This window comes from Mugil cephalus, chromosome 23, assembly GCF_022458985.1.
Source record: "Mugil cephalus isolate CIBA_MC_2020 chromosome 23, CIBA_Mcephalus_1.1, whole genome shotgun sequence".
Lineage (NCBI taxonomy): Eukaryota > Metazoa > Chordata > Actinopteri > Mugiliformes > Mugilidae > Mugil > Mugil cephalus.
Genome location: NC_061792.1, coordinates 5,550,625 through 5,565,557, shown reverse-complemented (window position 1 = coordinate 5,565,557; position 14,933 = coordinate 5,550,625). Strand labels below are relative to the sequence as shown.

The following is a 14,933-nucleotide window of genomic DNA, read 5'->3' as shown; positions in this document are numbered from 1 at the left end:
ATCTCGGCCCTGATGCTTAGACTTAGGATCCAGTTACTGTTATACACAGCCATCGTCTATAAACTGAGGATTCTCTTACTGCATAGGTCTTCAACAGGTGGTCTGTGACCCCTAGGGGGTTCACAGGTGAAATCCCATGTATGTATGCATGTTTATGTCAGGTGTGTTTAAATTTATGGCAGTTGCAATAGCCTAAAAAAGGTTGAAGACCCCTAGCTTACTGCTTACATTGCTTAAAGTTATGTTTGGAAATGTCCATATCTTAGCTAAGCCAAGAATGTCAAAGATTTCTACACTGATTAACTTAAGTGTTGTTTTAAAGGTCACAGCAACTTCTAATTTGGCCTTTGGCCGTGACGGAAGTTACTGTGGTCTGTTCACAGTGAGAGTTCAGTCGTGGTTGTTCTGGCATTGTGTGCTGACATCAGAGCAACTGCACAAAACCCAACTTATTGCTATTCTGTTGTTTCTGTTAAAGCAGTTGTGTCGTGTGGATAAATTATGAGCTTGTGCAAAATTCTGCACAGAAATGCACATGGTTCTTCATGCTCTTTGGAGACTGACTGGTCTAAAAATCATTTTTTGAGACACACGCATCAGCTCATACTTCTGCAAAAGCCACGAATCTGAGGTTATGGCAACAGAAGTCAAGTGGAAAGCTTTGTGTGTGTGCGTCCTCGTCTATAAACTACAACACACTGTCGACCAACGACTCACTAAGAGCTGCATTGTTTAGATGTCATTACAAGTATGTGTGGAGGTAAACTGTGGTTTGTTTTGCTTCTGAGGCTGTTTCTCACTGACAGCGAAGGTATTTCAAAACCTTTTTATTCAATAATTCATACTTTAGTTTATCATAATCTTGTTCTTAATCTTCTTTTCTTGGGTTTAACAAGAGCATCTGTATATTTTCTATTTGCTTATTGTAGTGTTTTTAGGTTTTACAGATACAGCACATGTCAACTCATTAAATTTGATTTCTGTTTTAATTGTCTGATTGCAGGGGTACATCAGTATCTTGTGAAGACCATTGGTAAAGAACTAGATGTCACTCCACTATGCACCAATAAAACTGGGAGCTTTATCACATTCATAATTTGTAAGATCAGAACTGAGATGAGCCGGGGAAAAACGTGTTGTCTGTTCTATGATCATGGACAAGACTTTGTACATGAATGTGACTCCAGATTCACACTAGTGAAGGAAAATCACACCGTGTTTCTACACCTGATCAATTTAACACCAAAGGAAAGTGGGAACCACACCTGTGAGTGTTCATATGTTGGTGGAACACAGTTTCTTCATCTGAATATCACTGTGAAAGGTAAGAGTCAGTTATTCTATAAAATTGGTTTCACATGTTCATGTGTTAGTCTGGTTGTTTTTCAGTGTGGTAACATCATACATGGTGTTGCAGGAAAAAATGTTGAAAATAAATCATCAAAAAGATGAATGTTTGTGATACTGATTTTCCTTTTAATGTAAAGAATATGAAGAGTCCGTCTGCTCTTCTGAGATACCTCTCTCTTATGTTGTTATTGGAGCGAATGTATTTGTCATTGTTATTGATTATCCTGGGATTTATCTACAGAAAGATTTGCCTTGGGTAGGACATAGTATATAAATATTCCTCAATTTATTGCTATTACCTTCTTGTGCTTTTTTATTATTTAAGGAGTGGTCTCTGTATATATTCAGCAAAGTTACACGTTTCGCCAAACAAGACAGTGAAGGTATTGCTTATCTGATGCGTCCATGTTCAAATAATTTCCTGTTCCTGTGGGTTTTTTTTTTCTTCTGCTGCTGTCTTTTGTGCGCGCGCGCACACACACACACACACACACAGAGAATGCAGAAGAGTAGAAGTTAGGATTGTCTTCCTTACTGAACTTAATAGGAGTTTCTAAATATTTTTTGAAAAAAAAAAGTTTCATGACACTATCATTCCTGTCTTTATTCTCTATTATGTGACTTTTGTATTATTTTGTTTTAACAGATAAAGAGACCAGCGGTTCTTTCATGACAAGATTCATTTTTATCGCCACTTCTACAGCACTTATCATCGTGACTGGAGTTGTCCTTGGACTTATCCTGAGGAAAATTCATTCCAGGTGAATTTTTTTTAATACCTCCTACTCAAAGTACTTGTGTTTATCTAGGGCAATGTATTTTCAGGAAATAGTTGTTTTTATCAGTGTAACTATGAATGGTTGATTGTTTCTAGTGTAGCTCGGGATGTAAAAAAAACAAAGACTGGCTCTAAAATGTTGGCATTCAATTGGTTGCAGTTCCCAGTTTCAGCACTAGATGTCATTGGATCATAGACCTTAAAGAGGAGGCAGCTGGTGTTAACAGTATATGGAGAAAAATGCTGTAATTTAGGATATTCAACAAATTTCTCACAGTAATGGGAGTCTTGTTGAAAAGCATAAAACAGTTCAGAGTGGATGGATGGACTGGTGTTATTTTTAAGATTGTTAAAATCCTGGAAGTGATTTAGAAAAGAAACCAATGACCAACACAGGCACACTTTAAGTATCATTTCACAAATTGCTGCATCTAAGTTGTTATTTCACTGGTATGAACAGATACACCTCCAATGTTCCCTCTTGTTTTCAGAAGTCATACAAGGTCGAGTCCATATGGATTATCTGTAAGTGAAACCCCCTCAGTGTACAGTATCCTGTTCTAAACTTTAGAACTCAGTATGAAATCACTTTATTATGTGCAGTTTTACATACTTTACATTTGTTCATATTTAGCTTGTGGTCTTATGGTCTAAGGTGTTAAAATGACAAGGAAGTGGCTATTTCTGAGAAACCAAATTGTCTGTCCCACTGATGCATATGCATTTGAACCCTATGAGAAACTGTTTGCAGAGGAGCTACTTTTCATCAAGAACAAGCAACTGTCCCTTCAGGTCGGGGCTGAAAGTTTTAGTGTCGGTATGAGTCAGATTTCTAGATGGTTCTTCCCATTTTCAGTCTAATTTAATGCTAACATTTTATTCTATGGCATTATCTTTAATTCATTCTTTAGGTCATTCTTTGGGGGCCAGACTGTGAATTTATTTACTAAGCTTAATATAACTTATAACCAATTTACTGGTTATCTTTTATATTCGCGATTAATATTATTTCGCAAACTTTGGTCATCTCTTTAGAATGAAGACAACCCAGACGACCAATACACAAGCCTGAGGCAACCAGAAGGTGATCTGTACCGTATCCTCGAGTGCCATCAACACAAAGCATATGACAAGATGCCACATTCAGCCTACAGCCACAAAGCCACTGCCAATTTGGAGCAAGAACTAAGCAGAAAAGCTGAAACAGAGACTGACCATACGTGTGAAATCTATGAAAACATTTAACCCAAGTGTCAAGGCATGTGTCCGGTTGTGGTGATAGTGTTGAAAATAACTTTATTGCTAATGTTGGTTGCAGACTGAGATTGTTAAGAGAAGGAAAGACACTCAAACTGAGTGGGTGTTAACTAAAATGTCCAACGTGTGTGTGTGTGTGTCATAAATAGTTGTGGTTTATCTGAATGGTGAGGCATAAATAAATCATATAAAGAAAGTGTTAAAACTCTTTATCATTATTACTAATGTGTACTTACGATGACACTGCACAGAAAGAAGACTAAAGATCCAGTTACTGTTATACACAGCCGTTGGCTATAACGTGATAATTAGCCTACTGCTTACATTGCTTAAACTTATAATGCATAATTTTACAAATTTATGTGCATTAAAGAAATGAAACTGCGCAAAATGAGTTTGTTTTTGTTTTATTTGTGACTGTGTTAGTATTTGGAAATTTACGTCTATATCTTATGTAAGCCAAGACTGTCAAAGATTTCTACATTGATTGACTTTGAAGCATGGTTTTAAAGTTCACAGCAACTTCTAATTTGGCCTTTGGCCATGACGGAAGTTACTGTGGTCTCTTAGCAGGGAGAGTTCCGCCGTGGTTCTTCTGACATGTGTGCTGATGTCAGAGCCTACGTACGAAACCCAACTTATTTCTATTCTGTTGTTTCTGTTAAAGCAGTGGTGTGACAATTACTTAATGTGTCAGTCTGTAAAGTTACATTTCTAATGTCTTGGAATTTATTAGGTAAGTTATGAACTTGTGCAAAGTTTTGCACAGAAATGCACGTGGTCCTTCATGCTAGTTGGAGACTGACTGGTCTAAAAATATTGTTTGAGACACACACATCAGCTCATACATCTGCAAAACCCACATGAGGTTTTGGCAGCAGAAGTCAAGTGGAAACTGTTATGTGTGTCCTCATCTATAAACTACGACACACTGCCCACCAACGTCTCACTGAGAGCTGCATTGTTGTTAGATGTCATTACAAGTATGTGTGGAGGTAAACTGTGGTTTGTTCTGCTTCTGAGGCTGTTTCTCACTGACAGCAAAGGTATTTCGTATTATTCATACTTAGTTTATCATCTTGTTCTTAGTCGTCCTTTCTTGGGTTTAACAAGAGCATCTGAATATTTTCTGTTTTCTTATTGTAACAGAAATTTGATTTCTGTTTTAATTGTCTGGTTGCAGGGGTAGAGAAGTATATTGAGAAGACCATTGGTAAAGAACCAGATGTCACTCCACTATGCACCAATAAAACCGAGAGCTTCATCACATTTGTAGTTTGTAAGATCAGAACTGAGATGAACCAGGGAGAAGAGTGTCATCTGTTGTATGAACATGGACAAGACTTTCGACATGAATGTGACTCCAGGTTCTCGCTGATGATAATGAAACATACCGTATTTCTCCACCTGACTGATTTAAAATTAGCCGATAGTGGAAGCTACAAATGTGAGTGTGCATATCGTGGTGGAACAGAATTTCTCCATCTGAACATCACTGTGAAAGGTAAGAGATTCATTTATTCTATAAAACTAGTTTCACACGTTCATGTGTTAGTGTGTATTGTATGGAAAAAAACACTGAAAGTAAATCATCAAAGTTAATGAATGTGTGTGCTACTGATTTTCCTTTTAACGTTATGGACATGAAGAGTCCATCAGTTCTCCTGAGATACCTCTCTCTTATGTCGTTATTGGAGCGACTGCATTCGTCATTGTGATTGGAATCATCCTGGGATTTATAAACAGGAAAACTTGCCTCGGGTAGGAAACAGTATTAAAATATTACTTATAATTCACTGTCATTACATTTTTTTATTTTTTATTATGATATTTAAGGAGAGGTCTGCATATATTCAGCAAAGTTACACAAATAGACAATTTCTAATGATTATTTTTTGTGTTTCAATCACCCAACAGAGAAGAAATGGAACACATGACCACAGCACTGTACACGGTAATATGTTGTTACTACTGTAACTTTTACCAGTACTTTTAATGTCAGAATACTTAGTCTGGATCATGTGTTCTGTTTCAGGAAGTGGAATACACCGAGTGAGACGGGGCTTAAAGTTTTACATATGTTTCATTTCTTCTCTCTTACTGACAAACATACTGTGTTGTATAACAAAATAAAAAAAGAAATTGTTAAAACAAAGTAGATTCTTGATATTATTATTAACTATTATTTAAATTCACATATTACTAATTATCTCTTCAATTCCGTAAATGTATCACTTTATTCATCCATTCACCTATAATAGTTTCTGAGCTGCTTGTCTTGAATTTCACCAAACAAAGCAGTGAAGGTTTCATGGCTTTGGGTTTTCTTGCTGTTGATTTCCTGCTTTACTAAGGAAATATTGCTTATCTCGCGTGTCCATATTTGTTTGATTTTCTGTTCACGTGAGGTTTTTTCCTGCTGTCTTCGGCGAATACACGCAAACACACAGAAGTTGGATTATATTGTCTGCACAACTGATTTAATTTGTGAACTAAATGATCATTAGTACCCAATCCTGACATTGTTATATTTTAGTAAGAGAGTAAGGCTGTGCTTAGCTTAGGAACACCCCTGGACTAAACACTGGTGGTGGGGATGAGGAGAAGAGACTGCAGAAGAGTAGATGTGAATGAATGAAGTTAGAATCATCTTCCTTACTGTACTTAATCTGAGCTTCTAAACATTGATGGAAAAAATATATCTTACTGCTGGACTTATCCCGAGGAAAAGTCATTTCAGTTGAATTTTTTTAATACCTCCTACTCAAAGTACTTGTTTGTATCTAGGGTGATGTATTATCAGGAAATAGTTTTCATCAGTGTGTCTTTCACTATGAATGGTTGATTGTTTCTAGAGTAGCTCAGGATTAAAAAAAACAAACGCTGGCTTCAAAAATGTTCCCACGGACACCATCAACATCACCTTTCACCGCGTTCACCATCTGGGACAAAAACACTCCCAACACCATCCGACCCCGGCCCATCATCGCAAAATTTGAGCACTTCAAACAAAAAGAACTGGTCCAACGACAAGGCAGACAACTCCAAGGAACAGAGTACGGACTCAACAACCAATATCCAACAGAAATCAACCACAGACGCAAGCAGCTATTCCCCATCCGCAAGCAGTTGATGAAAGAAGGTAAGCGAGCAGTCATAACAACGGACAAACTTTACATTGATGGTCAGCTATTCAAAGATAAGGACATAACTTCCTGGCTTTTCTAAATCTCACCCACCATCACACAACCATAAAACTTTTCATCAGACTCTGCAGTTCCATCAACGCCTCTCCCTCTCTTTCTCTCCCTCCACTTAAATGTAGCACATAAATAAAATAACCAGGGACCACTTGTATTAAATATTACGCCCAAGTCGCACTGTACAGCACCTACCATATGCTTTTTCTCACATTTATTTTCAGGTTTCTTTTTCTTTTTTTTTCTCCTCATGTGTTGTTTATTGTTATCGTTGCTGTCTTTTTCTCTTTCCTTTTTGTTTCTACACACGCGCACACACATTCACATGCTCATAGAGATGAATTTTAACAACTGTTTTAAAAAATATATATAACGCATGTTACTATGTTGCCTCACTAAAGTTTGTTAATTGGAATAGTTGGAATTGGTTCTCAGGCAAAGAAAAACAAAATATTCAACCAATTAATAAAGTTGAAAGCAGACATATGTTTATTACAGGAAACCCATCTCTCCAAAACAGACTATAACAAGCTATCACCGCAATTTAATCAAGTATTCTCAGCCCACTACAATACAAAGCAAAGAGGAGTCGCTATATTGGTACATAACCAAATCTCATTCATTCACAACTCCACTATTACTGACCCGGAAGGACGTTTCATCATAATAAATATTACAATCAACAACAAACCACTAACATTTGACAATAATTATGGTCCAAATTCTGATAACCCATCCTTTTTCAAGGAGACTTCAACACAGTCATTAACCCATCAATAGACAGAAGTAACACCACAAATAAACGCAACTGGCAATCCAGACACAATAAAACAGTTCATGAGTGATATTGGTCTTGGCGATGGTTGACGTATACAACACCCATCCTCAAAACAATATTCGTTTTTTTGTTTTTCCATCCCCGTCATCAAGGACTCAGCAGGGAGGCCAACACAAGCACCACTGGAAATCAATAAATTCTTTAAAGACTTTTATACAAAACTATATTCATCTGAAATAAACCCTGCTCAAGACCAGATCAAGTCCTTTTTTAATGCTATCACTATACCACAACTTTCTCCTGATCAATCTGCCATACTTGAAGTTCCATTGACTAAAGAAGAATTATTCCATGCTCTCGAACTCATGCCTATCAACAAATCACCTGATGGCTTCCCTGCTGAGTTCTATAAGCACTTCTGGCCCATTCTCATCCCCCCCTCTTTACAAGACTTATTATCGAAATAAAACCGACCGCAAAATTGCCACCAACAATGAATACAGACATAATTTCAGTGATTCTCAAACCCGGCAAAGACCCATCCCTACCCTCAAGCTACCGTCCAATTTCTCTCAAACGCCGACATCAAAATTAGCACCAAAGTACTTGCATACAGACTAGAAAAAGTAATGCCATCCATAATCCATCCAGACCAGACCGGTTTCATTAAAGGCAGACACTCCTCCAACAACACACGCAGACTCTACAACATAATTGACTACTCCTCCAAGCACCATGTACATCATTACCACACTAGATGCAGAAAAGGCATTTGACAGGGATAACTGGTCATTTCTCATATCAACTATGTATAAATTTGGCTTTGGGGAATCATTTATTAACTGGATAAAAATTCTATATACAGCACCTTCAGCCACTGTTATCACCAATGGACTAACTTCACAACCTTTCACACTTCACAGGGGGACTAGGCAAGGATGCCCACTCTCTCCCTTCCTGTTTACAATATTCATTGAACCCCTAGCCACAGCCATACGCCAAAATTCCAACATCAAGGTAATTCAATCACAGAACATACACCACAAAATCAGCCTTTATGCAGATGATATCTTACTTTTCCTACAAAACCCCCACACATCCCTTCAAGAGACAATTAAAACCATTGAATCATTTTCCAACATCTCTGAATACTCCAACTGGCAAAAATCCTCAGTTCTCCCACTATACAGTAATAGCGGGGGTATGGCAACCCGGACCCTTCCCATTCCTTTAAGCACGTATCACATCACGTATCTGGGTATCAACATTTCCCCCAGGCTGTAAAAGTTGCTTAGTCTAAATTACACATCATCACTGAAATCTGTATCAGACAGTCTCCTCCGCTGGATGAACTTACCACTTTCATTATTGGGCCGTATAGCACTGATTAAAATGACAATACTTCCCAAAATAACCTATCTATTCACAATGATTCCGTCTCTACCCAGTACATCATGGTTTAAATCCCTAGACTCGATTATAACAAAATTCTACTGGAAAAATAAAACGGCAAGAATCAAACTCACAACTTTACAGAAGCCAAAAACACACGGCGGACTTACAGCACCAAACCTTTATAATTACCACCCGGCAAACCAACTACAATACATCCTAAAATGGATCAACCTTCATCAGTCAGACAGCACTTGGTTAGACATAGAACAGGCAACTTGCAATAACATCACTATCTCAAATCTCCCATTCCTCAGTCAGACGATCAAACAACATCAGTGTTTTAGAATGTTAACAATTTCAGCAACTCTGACAGTCTGGTGGAAATTCCACAAAATCACAAACTCATCAACTTTCAACTTCACACCACTCTGGAACAATCCTGACTTTCTCAGTAATAAAAAAAACACTACACCTTCCCACATGGTCACAAAAAGGCATAACACACTTAAAACACATAATCCATAACAACACACTGGTCCCGTTTACTCACTTGGTCCGGGAGGACAGCATCAGGAGCAACCAGTTTCTGGAATACCTCAACTCAAATAATCAATTCCAGCAAAATACAATATCAAAACCATTAACTTAGATTTACCCCCCCAATTTTGAACCTGATTTACATTCATACAAAGCAAACATTAACCAAGGGCATAATGCTTGGGAGGATTTAAAACATTTTAAAACTGGATAAAAACGTAGGCTTGCGGAGCTCTGTTGTGCAGCAGCAGTAGACAGCAGTTAACAGCAACTTCTAATTCTGTGGTCTGTGCGCAGTGAGAGTTCAGTCGTCGTTCTTCTGGCATTGTGTGCTGACGTCAGAGACACTGCACGAAACCCAACTTATTTCTATTAATGCAATTGTTGTGAAAACCGCTTAAATGTGTCAGTCTGTAAAGTAAAATTTCTAATGTCTTGGAATTTGTTGAATTTGTCGTGTGGGTAAATTATGAACTTGTGCAAAATTTTGCACAGAAATGCACGTGGTCCTTTGTGCTAGTTGGAGACTGACTGGTCTAAAGATATTGTTTGAGACGCACACATCAGCTCATACTTCTGCAAAAGCCACCTGAGGTTTTGGCAGCAGAAGTCAAGTGGAAACTGTTGTGTGTGTCCTCATCTATAAACTACTATACACTGTCGACCAGCGGCTCACTGAGAGCTGCATTGTTGTTAGATGTCATTACAAGTATGGGTGGAGGTAAACTGTGGTTTGTTCTGCTTCTGAGGCTGATGTTTCTCACTGACAGCAAAGGTATTTTAAAAGAACCTTTTTTATCTAATTATTCCCACTTTAGTTTATCATAATCTTGTTCTTAGTCATCCTTTCTTGGGTTGATAGAAAGCCTCTGTATATTTTCTGTTTATTTATTGTAGTGTTTTTAGGTTTTACAGATACAGCACATGTCAACTCATTAAATTTGATTTCTGTTTTAATTGTCTGATTGCAGTGGTACATCAGTATCTTGAGAAGACCATTGGTAAAGAACCAGATGTCACTCCACTATGCACCAATAAAACTGAGAATGTTATCACATTAATAGTTTGTAAGATCAGAACTGAGATGAACCAGAGAGAAGAGTGTCGTCTGTTGTATCAATATGGACAAGACTTTGTACATGAATGTGACTCCAGGTTCACATTAGTGAAGGAAAATCACACCATGTTTCTACACTTGATCAATTTAACACCAAAGGAAAGTGGGAACCACACCTGTGAGTGTACATATTTTGGTGGAACAGACACTCTTCATCTGAATATCACTGTGAAAGGTAAGAGATTCATTTATTTTGTAATAATCACATCATTTAAAACTTAAATAAAAAAAACTGTGTTACACCTAAACCACTGGCATTAAATATTAACAGTATAAATGGTAGTAATTCAACGTTAGATGATGATGCGTTAGTTTTGTAGTAATGTTGAGAACTATCTTAATGTTGGTCATTAATGTTAAAAACCTGTTTTACATTTCTAATCTAATTTTACGTGTCAACATTTAAGAGGATGAAGATGAAGTCCCGGAAACAGCTACAGATATTCCTCTCTCTTATGTTTATGTTGGAGTCACTGTATTCGTCGTAGCAATTTGCATCATCCTGGGATTTGTCTACACAAAAAGACACCACGGGTAAGAGATGAATAAAACCTAATTAAGTTACTTTATTAGTCACACTTAAAAATTACTGTTCCTTATATTTCATTTAATTAAATTGTTTGTCGTACTGTTTGAGATTTTATTGGAGAGGTCTTTTTCTAAATCTAAATCACAAACTAACACAATGCAGAGCGAGTACACAATTCGTGACAATTTATTTTTCTATGACCAACAGAAGACAAACTGAACCAATAACCAGTCAACCAAACACGATACTGCCCACGGTAATATTCTGCACCTTCTGAACTTTAAAAAAAAAAAAATGTATTAACTGTGCGTCACTTTACAGGAAGCAGAGGCCATCGAGCCGTACGACGTCTTCATTCAGACGGAGAATGGACTTTACACAACTGCGAGAATACACAGTTTAAAAACGAGGACTAATAATGTGTCTAACACATAAATGATAATGATTTAGAACATTATTTTCCATGTATTTAATCCTTTATGTGAGTTTGATATGTTTAAAGGAAGGGAACTCTCTTGTAAAACAATTGCAAGTATAAAATAAAATGTGTGAAAATCTGTGATAGTTTAATCTTCTTCATTTCTATCAGAGTCTGAACTGCTGCTCAAACAACAACCGTTATTTACCTACTGTGATCAGAGATGTAAGTGGGCGACGATGGACGTCTTTTTGTTTTATTTGTGACTGTGTTAGTGTTTGGAAACACCCATATCTTATTTAAGGCAAGAATGTCAGAGATTTCTACATTGATTAACATTAAAGCGTTTTGTCTGTTAGCAATGAGAGTTGAGCCGTGGTTCTTCAGAGACACCGTACGAAACCTACATTATTTCTGTTCTATTGTTTCTATTAATGCAGTTGTGTGACAATTACTTAAATGTGTCAGTCTGTAAAGTTAAAGTTGTAATGTCTTGGAATTTGTTGAATTTGTCGTGTGGGTAAATTATGAACTTGTGCAAAATTTTTGCACAGAAATGCACGTGGTCCTTCCTGCTAGTTGGAGACTGACTGGTCTAAAAATATTGTTTGAGACGCACACATCAACTCATACTTCTGTAAAGGTCACGAATCTGAGGTTTTGGTAGCAGAAGTCAAGTGGAAAGTCTTGTGTGGGTGTCCTCATCTATAAACTACTACACACTGCCCACCAACGTCTCACTAAGAGCTGCTTTGTTGTTAGATGTTGTTACAAGTATAGGTGGAGGTAAACTGTGGTTTGTTCTGCTTCTGAGGCTGATGTTTCTCACTGACAGCGAAGGTATTTCAAAATAACCTTTTTTTTATTCAGTTATTCACTTATTTATACATTTTATCATCTTGTTCTTAGTCGTCCTTTCTTGGGTTTAAAGACATCATCTGAATATTTTCTGTTTTCTTATTGTAGTGTTTTTAGGTTTTACAGATATGGCACATGTCAACTCATTAAATTTGATTTCTGTTTTAATTGTCTGATTGCAGTGGTACATCAGTATCTTGAGAAGACCATTGGTATAGAACCAGATTTCACTCCACTATGCACCAATACAACTGAGAATGTTATCACATTATCACATCTCAGTCACTTGATTAATTTAACACCAAAGGAAAGTGGGAACCACACTTGTGAGTGTACATATGTTGGTGGAGCAGACACTCTTCATCTGAATATCACTGTGAAAGGTAAGAGATTCATTTATAATAGTCACCTATTTTATAGATTACTGGTTATTTTCTGTTGCTTAATAGTATCAACATGGATGTCTGTTGCTTTATTTTAAAAAACTGTGGTACACCTAAACCAATAAAACCTCTGTTTGTGATAATACACTTAATATTAACAGTATAAAAGGTGGTAATTCAACTTTAGATGATGATGCGTTAGTTTCGTAGTAGTGTTGAGAACTATCTTAATGTTGGTCATTAATGTTAAAAACGTGTTCTACATTTCTAAGAGGATGATGATGAAGATGAAGTCCTAGCCACAGCTACAGATATTCCTCTCTCTTATGTTTATGTTGGAGTGGCTGTATTCATCATAGTACTTTGCATCATCCTGGGATTTGTCAACAGGAAAACTTGCCTTGGGTAGGTAATAGTATAAAAATATTCCTTATAATTCACTGTCATTACATTCCCTTGTTTTTTTTGTTTTTATTTCAGGAGTGGTCTCTGTATCTATTCAGCAAAGTTACACAAATAGAGAAATTTCTAATAATTAATTTTTGTGTTTCAATTACCCAACAGAGAAGAAATGGAACACATGACCACAGCACTGTACACGGTAATATGTTGTTACTACTGTAACTTTTACCAGTACTTTTAATGTCAGAATACTTAGTCTGGATCGTGTGTTCTGTTTCAGGAAGTGGAATACACAGAGTGAGACGGGGCTTAAAGTTTCACATATATTTAATTTCTTGTCTCTTACTGACAAACATACTGTCTTGTACAACAAATAAAATAAAGAAATTGTCAAAACAAAGTAGACTCTTGTTATTATTATGAACTATTATTTAAATTCACATATTACTAATTATCTCTTCAATTCCGTAAATGTATCACTTCATTCATCCATTCACATATAATAGTTTCTGAACTGCTTGTCTTCTTCAATTTCACCAAACAAGACAGTGAAGGTTTCATGGCTTTGGGGTTTCTTGCTGTTGATTTCCTGCTTTACTTCGAAAATATCGTTTATCTTGCGCGTCCATATTTGTTTGATTTTCTGTTCACGTGAGGTTTTTTCCTGCTGTCTTCGGCGAATACACGCAAACACACAGAAGTTGGATTGTATTGTCTGTACAACTGATTTAATGTGTGAACTAAATGATCATTAGTATTCAATCCTGACATCGTTATATTTTAGTAAGAGAGTAAGGCCGTGCTTAGCGTAGGAACCCCCCCTGGACTTAATAGTGGTGGTGGGGATGAGGAGAAGAGAATGCTGAAGAGTAGATGTGAAGGAATGAAGTTAGGATCGTCTTCCTTACTGAACTTAATCTGAGCTTCTAAATATTGATGGAAAAAATATTTCATGACTTACTGTTGGACTTATCCTGTGGAAAAGTCATTGCAGTTGAATTTTTTTTCAATATCTCCTACTCAAAGTACTTGTGTGTATCTAGGGCCATGTATCATCAGGAAATAGTTGTTTTCATCAGTGTGTTTTTAACTATGAATGGTTGATTGTTTCTAGAGTAGCTCAGGATGTTAATAAAACAAACACTGGCTCAGAGAATGTTGGCATTCAACTGGAAGCAGTTCTCAATTTTACCACTAGATGTCACCGGATCACAGGCCTTAAAATGGAGACTGGCGTTAACAGTATATGGAGAAAAATGCTGTAATTTAGGATATTCAACCATTTTCTCACAGTAATTGGAGTTTTGTTACAAAGCATAACACATCTCTGAGTTAATGAGTGGATGGATGGATGGATGGATGGACTGGCAATTTAAGCTTTCAAAGTGAGCTGTTGTTATTTCAAGGTTGTTAAAATCCTGGAAGTGATTTAGAAAAGAAACCAATGACCAACACAAGCACACTTTGAGTATTATTTTACAAATTGCTGCATCAGCTGTAGCTTCTCTAAGTAGTTTATCCTGTTGTTAATTCACTGACATGAACAAATACACCTCCAATATCCCCTCTTGTTTTAGGAAATCATACAAGTTCGAGTCCTTATAGGTTATCTGTAAGTGAATCCCCCTTCAGTGTACAGTATCTTGTTATAAACTTTACAGCTCAGTGCTCGCTCCCGGGCTTGTCTCGGCTCCCATGCCGCACCTGCTCCAGAGCATCTGATCATGTTGGCCCAGCCGCCAGGTCACCCTCCTGAGTTCTAGAGACTCCCTGGACCCTGTTTGTTCTTTAGCTTTTCCCTTTGTTCTTTGCAGCATCTAGTCTGCAGTTGTTTCCCTGTGATTTTTGTCCCCGTGAACCTGTCACCCTGTTTTGTCCCTCTGCCTTGTTTCTGTGTTCTTGTGCTTTTCTTTGATTTTTGGATTTTTCCC

At 37.1% G+C, this 14,933-nt stretch overlaps 1 protein-coding gene across 1 annotated transcript; it reads left to right on the top strand.

The window, feature by feature from the left end:
* Nucleotides 1-543: 543 nt before the first annotated feature.
* LOC125000565 lies at nt 544-3,752 on the top strand. Its single transcript, XM_047576081.1, has 5 exons — nt 544-811; nt 1,004-1,324; nt 1,997-2,111; nt 2,620-2,653; nt 3,164-3,752. The coding sequence occupies exons 1-5, from the start codon at nt 751-753 to the stop codon at nt 3,371-3,373; spliced, it is 741 nt and encodes a 246-aa protein (XP_047432037.1). The 5' UTR covers nt 544-750; the 3' UTR covers nt 3,374-3,752.
* The last annotated feature ends 11,181 nt before the right edge of the window (nt 3,753-14,933 follow it).

Bases quoted from the DNA above. Each gene is read 5' to 3' on its own strand.
- LOC125000565 (XM_047576081.1), top strand. From the start codon at position 751: ATGTGTGGAGGTAAACTGTGGTTTGTTTTGCTTCTGAGGCTGTTTCTC. The intron at 1,325-1,996 runs GTAAGAGTCAGT...TTGTTTTAACAG, and splicing joins TCTGAATATCACTGTGAAAG to ATAAAGAGACCAGCGGTTCT. The intron at 2,112-2,619 runs GTGAATTTTTTT...TCTTGTTTTCAG, and splicing joins CTGAGGAAAATTCATTCCAG to AAGTCATACAAGGTCGAGTC.